We start from the raw sequence: 7,724 nt of genomic DNA, 5'->3' as shown, positions 1-7,724 counted from the left end.
TCAAGAAATATTTCGTATTAAAATTAAAAACTCAAAAATTCTTGGAACAAGAAAAAATTCTTTAAAGTATGAAATTATTTCTCATCGTAAAAAATTTTTGTTTTCAGTTTATAACACAAAAAATTTATTGCGCCAAGAAATTTTCTTTTTCTGTGCATGGTTAGAAAATAATTTTATTAGTTTTAAATAAAAGATAATTTTTTTTTTAATAAAAAAATATTTGGATGAACGACCTCTTGTTGACAAGTTCTTACCGTAATATATATTTTAAAAACTGTAAAAAATTAACTTATAATTAATGATTGAAAAAAAAAAGCAACATATTTAAAAAACGACAAAATTTTTATTTAAGTTATTATTTACAAGATTTACATATTTACAAACGGAAGTAAAGAACTTGAAAACGGATTAAAAACCGGAGATTTCAAAATCTGCATTTAATCGTGTCGAACAGGATAGGATGTTGAATCCGACTTGATTCGATCCCGTTTGCTGAGGTAGAGTAACTATTAGAATTATAGTTGTATCCGTTTTGTTGTATATGACGATGATGATGATGTACAGTTGAACTATATGCAGCCGATGTATTTCCATCTCCTTCGGCGATCAACTTGTTTCTAATTGCTGCCGTTTAATTGTTTCTGCCGTTGTTTTTTTTCAGCTTGCCGACGATTTTGAAACCATACTTTTATCTGTAAAAAAATTATTAACTTAGAAATTTCCAAACATCACATCTATAATTTTATAATTATTAATAATTAATATTTTGTTACAACCCGGGTCAAAAATAAAACTTGATTCTGGCTCGCTTCGCCTTATTTTCTTTTGAAGTTATCGATTTGCCGACGATTTTTTTATAAGATCTCGGCTTTTTCGACTTAAATTTAATTTTTTTCAACTTTTTCAACTTTTTTCATCTTAGTTTCAACTTATTCGTCTTTACTTCGAGCACGATAGTCAATCACCTTACTTTTGACTTGCTAAACCAAGTCGCAAAAAAGTCATTTATTCGCCTTACTTTCGCCTTAATATTTAAAAATTATTTCACCTTAGTTCTGACTTTTTCGACATAATTTAAGTCGAATAAGTCTAAACCAAGTCAATTTCGACTTGATTTCAACTTTTTCGTCTTAAATCGTGACTAAGTAAGCCAGCTAAGTCCAAACCAAGGCGAATAAAACTTAATATATCTCATACCTCCGTAAAAAAAGTCGAGTTTGTCTTGTGAAAAACGGCTCCAAATTTTGACTTGGTAAACCAAGTCTGAATCAAGTTTTATTTTTGACCCGGGAAATTACGGTTTTCCGTAAAAAAAAACTTTTTTAAACACATGTTAAATAGATTTCGCGAATAATCAAAAACAAAAATTAAAGGATTCTCTTACCTGTTTTTCTGCAAGCCCAAATATGGCTGCAACAACAATTCTGTCTGCCCGCGATATATATCGATTCCTCGAATATAAGTCTTCCAAATGGAGACGTTGGTCTTCTTTATAATTGTGACGATTCCTTTTTGGTTTCTGATCTATAAAATAAAATGATAATATTATATATTTATTTACTCAATTAATACTAAATATCTATAAAGCTATTTTCATAAATAGCAACGAAAGAATAATAAAAAACTTAAAAAATATTTTTTGAGAAGCTTTTCATACTTTTTTTTTCGATAAATTAGTATATAATAAACGGATATAAATAATAAATTAAATTTTGATAACTAATTTAGACCGTTCGAGAAAAAATAAATTTAATAATTACCGCGATTATCAGTAATTAAAAAAATAAATTTTAAGAAAAATCTATAAAATAATTTGTATTTATAAATGATTCATTACCTTTTGTTTTTGTTTTATCACTCTCCACATTGGCAATATTCCCCAGAGGATGATCAGGAGACTGGACCTCATCAGAACTGGAGGATGGAGAACGCGATTCTCCTGACGCAGCTGACCATAGAATTTCCGGTGTGTTCATGAATTCCTCCCATGTAAACTCAAAATCCACATTGGAAATATTCCCCAGAGGATGATCAGGAGACTGGACCTCATCAGAACTGGAGGATGGAGAACTCGATTCTCCTGACGCAGCTGACCATAGAATTTCCGGTGTGTTCATGAAATCCTCCCATGTCAACTCAAAATCCACATTGGAAATATTCCCCAGAGGATGATCAGGAGACTGGACCTCATCAGAACTGGAGGATGGAGAACTCGATTCTCCTGGCCCAGCTGACCATAGAATTTCCGGTGTGTTCATGAATTCCTCCCATGTCGACTCAAGATGGAAAGATGACATTATTTAACTTGGTTATTTATTAAATTGTTAAATTTAATGAAATATCGGATGTTTTAACTGTAATAAGTTAGAACGTCGATGGCGAAGTTAACTCTTGGAAGTCACTAAGAGAACTGATGTCTGATGGCTTCAGGTACACCAATTCAGACTAAAACATGGTCTGTACCTCACCCCCCTCTCTGTATTCTATTTGTTCTGTTCAAAATTGTCTACTTACCCCGCCCCTTGAACCTGTTCAACTACTGCGTACTTTACCTTATCTACGGTAATACGCCATTTAAATATACTGGAACACCTAAACAGGTATATATATACGTAGATACTAGGGGTTCCGAAGTTAAAAGTCTGGCGCCAATATTTAGACGATAAGTTCAATGAATGTATGAAAACTTCCCCAGTTTTTAATCGTTTTTTAATTAAAATCAATTATCTTTGTAACAAGAGCTTAACTTAAGACATCCATTTTTAGTATTACACTATCGTTCTAAGGCATCAGTCATGACGCCAAATACGATTGGGATTTGTCAGCACTTATCTTGATAGCCACGTCAATATCCCGCATGAAAAAACTTAATATGTGAAAAAAAATATGAATATAATAACGCGATATATTGCAAAATATATAAAATAATAAAAAATCAGGAGTGAATCCGGATTTAATTTCAATCCGCCAGTCAAAGTCCCGGAGTTTTTAAAAAAATTACTCCGCATGCGAAATGGATTGAAAGTTTTTTTTGGCTTTTTAGCTTTTTATGGGGCACCTGTGAAAATTGAATTTTTAACGAACATCCATATATATATTAGGGTGTGTTTAAAAAAAAAACTTTTTTTCTTATGGTCTCAACAATTAGTCTTAGGAATAAAAAAATCCTCCTAAAAGAGCAGCTCGAAATTTCAATTCTACTAAGAGCTCAACGAAGATTCATTTTCTCATTGAAATTGCATGTAGAAAAATGTTTTTTTGTTTTTTGAAAATAAAAGCCTTCAAAAATTTTTTTTACGAGAATCAATATACATAGTCTTGTAGAAATTTAAATTCTCTACAAAACAGCTCCTGTGTGTTTTCTCCGGAGAACTTACAGAGAAAAAATTATGAAGCTTCAAATCTTATTGAATATTATAATTTCATGTTTTCATTAAATTAAACAGTTTTTTGATAGAAATTTAGGTGTTTTCATCCAAACTCATGTTAACTGTGAATTTTTTTTTTAATACACGGGAAAAATTTTCCTTACTTTCAAAACAGAACTTTCTTTTTCATTGAAAAATACAAGAAGAAAAAATATTTTAATTTAAAAAAAATATATTTTTCATAGTATATAGATTCATTGTTTAAGCATGTACATGTAATAAAATCCGGAAAATATCTTTGGCGCCTTAAAAATAAATACGTTGTTATCGATCCTTATCTTGCACCAGAATAATTCACACTTAATTATAAGCTTTGGGACAGAAAATAAGTTTTACAAACGCTTATATTAGTTAGGCGTGAAAGTAAATGAAATTTAGACGAGAGTCCGTAATGACTTGACAACTATTGTTATTCTATCACGAAAAATAATGAACTTTACACAGAGAAAAAATTACAGTAAAAATTACAATACTATAGTTAAATTCACTACCAGATATAAAAAATCACATTCTGCATTGCAATTATTACTAAAGGTTTAGTAAAATTTACCACGGTCCGTTGGCTCTTCGGAAATAAAAAAATTTTAAAATTCTTAGTCTCGTGGTATTTCTCATGCTTGCACAATAGCCGGAGCTCTTAAAAAATTTTGATAAAAATGCACCGAAACCAGAGATTTCAAGCTATAAAAAACTTTTTTTTTCAAATGCCGATACGATAATTTTTCTCAAAGTTATAGCCTTCAAAAAAGCACTGAAAAATTTATAATAGGTTTGTGTTACTTTAATTTACTGCGTTAGTGTATTAAAAATTATATTTTTCTCGATATATTAAAAATATAGTTTTTATAAACCGATATTTTTTTAGAAGCTGCCTGATAGAATAGAAATACAAATTGCAAACTAAAATGCATGGTTTTTATTACGTAACATAGGGGAGAGTGGGGCAGAGCGGCCCCCCTAAAATTTTGATCAAAAAAAAAAATTTTTCTTTTTTTTCGACTAATTACTATAAATCCGATATGTTCGCGCATTTTTACCCCTACGCATGACATTTGGGCAAAATGAACAAGCTCAAAATTTTGAAAGAGTGATTTCTCCATATTTTTATCGTCAAATTAAAAAAAATTATTGTAATTCCACATTTCTAGCCCTACGCATAACACCTGGGTCAAATTGGACCAGCCGAAACTTCCGAAAAAATTATTTTTTCATATTTTTCGGCCGTTCCTCTATGTAAGACGCAAATTTGGTCACTAAAAATTTATAAAAATAAAATTTTTTTTTTTTGTTGATAAATTTTTGAAACAGAGTAAAACTACAGAATTGTTTTTTTTTTTTTATTAAAAAACAATTAGTAATTAAGGTAATCGAGAGTGAACGATTTATTACGCTTTAAAAAATTTTTTTCGAGTAATATAAAACCAAAAATAGTTGTCAAGAGAAAGAAATACATTTTTAATGATAAAAACAATTTAAAAAAAAAAAAAAAAACGAAAAAAAAAATTTTTTCATCACTTTTTGGAGGGGGGCCGCTCTGCCCCACAAAAAAAATTTTTTTTTTCAGAATTTTTACAAAACCTCCATAAATTCGTTCGAAATAGAACAAAAGTAAAGTGATCTTATGGTTGAAAGCTACAAAAAGTAATAATTGGCTTAGGGGGGCCGCTCTGCCCCAACCTTCCCTACCATAGTTCGAAAAATATGTATAGTACCATATATTTTGCAATATACTGGAAAACTTACATAAAAATATACATCATACTGTATATTAATAAATATACTACTTTCAAGACAATATATCAATACATAATAAAATATACTAACCCGAGTAGAATTCTGGGTAATGAAGATGAGTTTAAAGCCAGCCACTAGCAGTTTAAAGCATTACTAGCTAGCAGATTAAGCTAATAACGAGCTCACCGTTGGCTAATTTTTGTTTCAAGAATATTTTTGAAACTAATATAATAATTTTGAATATAATAAATTATACCAAGATATATATGCTAAACATACATCAAAAAAGTTATATTGATAAATATATAATTAACACATAGTAGCAATATATTTTTTTTCAATATATTATCATATATTAATACGGCAAAGATATAAATATTATTTTATATACTGTGCAATATATCGCATTATTATATTCATATATTTTTTCACATAGTAAGTTTTTTTGTGCGGAATATTTACGTGGCTATCAATATAAGTGCTGACAAATCCCAATCGTATTTGGCGTCATGACTGATGCCTTAGAACGATAGTGTAATACTTTAAATGAATGTCTTACGTTAAGCTCCTGTTACAAAGATAATTGATTTCAATTAAAAAACGATTAAAAACTGTGAAGTTTTCATACATTCATTGAACTTATTGTCTAAACATCGGTGCCAGACTTTTAATTTCAGAACCCTTAGTATCTACATATATATAGATATATAAATATATTAGAGTACTTTAAAGAAAAAAATGTTTTTCTTATGGCCTCAAAATTTATTTTTAAGTATAAAAAAATCCTACCAAAAGAGCAACTCGGAATCTCAATTCTACTAAGAGCTCACCGAATATTCATTTCCCCATTTAAATTGCATGTAAAATCTATTTTTTTTTTGATTTTCGAAAATAAAAGTATGTCAAATTTTTTTTTAAACATCAAAGTACATGGTCACGTAGGAAATTAAATACTCTACAAAAAAGCCCCTGAGTGTTTTTTTCGCACAACTAACAGAAAAAAAGTTATGAAGCTTGAAACAATAGTGAATTGAAAAGCTTAACGTAAAGATAATTCCCGGACTTTTTTACGTGGAAATGTTTATACGGTGAAGCTATATAATATGTATAATCAGTGAAGTGTTTTAAAAAGATTTCTAAAATCTTACTTGTTTTTCGTATAAATTTCAAACAAGAAACATTTTTTTTTTATTAAAATATTTTTTCCTTTCTGTATTTTTAAATAAAAAAGAAAGTTCTGTATTGAAAGTAAGAAAAATTTTTTCCGTGTATTCAAAAAAAAATTGACAGTTAACATGAGTTCGGATAAAAGAACCTAAATTTCTATAAAAAAACTGTTTCATATAATAAAAACACGCAGTTATACGATTTGACATCGTTCAAAGCTTCATAACTTTTTTTCTGTTAGTCCTCCGGAGAAAAAACACTTAGGAGCGTTTCCTGTAGAGAATTTCATTTCCTACTAGACTGTGTATTTTGATAAAAAAAAAAAAAAACAAAATTTGAATCCTTTAATTTCCAAAAAACTAAAAAAATATTTTGCGATTTAAATGGGAAAATGAATATTCGTTGAGCTCTTAGTAGAATTGAGATTTCGATCTGCTCTTTTGGGAGTTTTTTTTTATTCCTAAGACTAATTGTTGAGACCATAAGAAAAAAATTTTTTTTTCTTTTAAGTACCCTAATATATTTATATATCTATATATATATATATATATGTGGATACTAAGGGTTCTGAAATCAAAAGTCTGGCGCCAATGTTCAGACAATAAGTTCAATGAATGTATGAAAACTTCACAGTTTTTTAATAGTTTTTTAATCGAAATCAAATATGTTTGTAAAGGAAGCTTAACTTAAGACATCCATTTAAAGTATTACACTATCGTTCTAAGGCCTGACTCATTACGACATATACGACTGGTATTTATCAGCACTTACATCGACAGCAACGTAAATACCCCACATGAAAAAACTTTATATGTGAAAAAAAATTGATTATAATAATGCGATATATTTCACAATATATAAAATAATATTTATATTTTTGCCGTATTAATATACGACAATATATTGAAAAAAATGTATTGCTTCTATATATTAATTATATAGGGAAAAGGGAGGTAAAAGGGGATAGGGTAGGCAAAACGGGGTACCTCCAAAATTTTATGAAAAAAAAAATTTTTTTTTTTCGCCTAATTACTATAAATCCAATACGTTTGCGCATTTTTCCCCTACGCATGACTCCTATGGCAAAATGGACCAGCCGAAAATTAAAAAAAAATGATTCTTTCATATTTTTATCGTCAAATTGAAAAAAATATAATACACTAATCCATTTTTCGGCTGATTTGTTATAGCTGGGGCAAATTTGGTAACTAAAAATATTCGAAAATGATATTTTATTTTTTTATTGATAAAATATTTAAATAATGCAAAATAATCTGCAATCTAAAAAATCAAAAATCATGTTTTTTGGGTTCAAAATAATGACAAATAATGTATTTGAAATTATATTTTCCTCGATACACTGAGAAAAAAAAATACTTTTATTAAGAACATTTA

The 7,724-nt window shown here is 28.7% G+C and overlaps 1 protein-coding gene across 1 annotated transcript; it reads right to left on the bottom strand.

The window, feature by feature from the left end:
* Positions 1-617: 617 nt before the first annotated feature.
* On the bottom strand, positions 618-2,297 carry LOC130674253 (homeobox protein Hox-D3-like). The gene is made up of 3 exons (XM_057479523.1): positions 1,838-2,297; positions 1,385-1,524; positions 618-692 (listed from the first exon to the last, which is right to left on the bottom strand). The coding sequence occupies exons 1-3, from the start codon at positions 2,295-2,297 to the stop codon at positions 618-620; spliced, it is 675 nt and encodes a 224-aa protein (XP_057335506.1).
* Positions 2,298-7,724: the final 5,427 nt, after the last annotated feature.

This window comes from Microplitis mediator, chromosome 9 (genome assembly GCF_029852145.1).
Source record: "Microplitis mediator isolate UGA2020A chromosome 9, iyMicMedi2.1, whole genome shotgun sequence".
Classification (NCBI taxonomy): Eukaryota; Metazoa; Arthropoda; class Insecta; order Hymenoptera; family Braconidae; genus Microplitis; species Microplitis mediator.
The sequence above is the reverse complement of the archived record's forward strand: the minus strand, read 5'-3'. Positions and strand labels throughout refer to the sequence as shown.

Bases quoted from the DNA above. Each gene is read 5' to 3' on its own strand.
- LOC130674253 (XM_057479523.1), bottom strand. From the start codon at position 2,297: ATGTCATCTTTCCATCTTGAGTCGACATGGGAGGAATTCATGAACACA. The intron at 1,525-1,837 runs GTAATGAATCAT...TTTATTTTATAG, and splicing joins TGATAAAACAAAAACAAAAG to ATCAGAAACCAAAAAGGAAT. The intron at 693-1,384 runs GTAAGAGAATCC...ATTTTTTTACAG, and splicing joins TTGGGCTTGCAGAAAAACAG to ATAAAAGTATGGTTTCAAAA.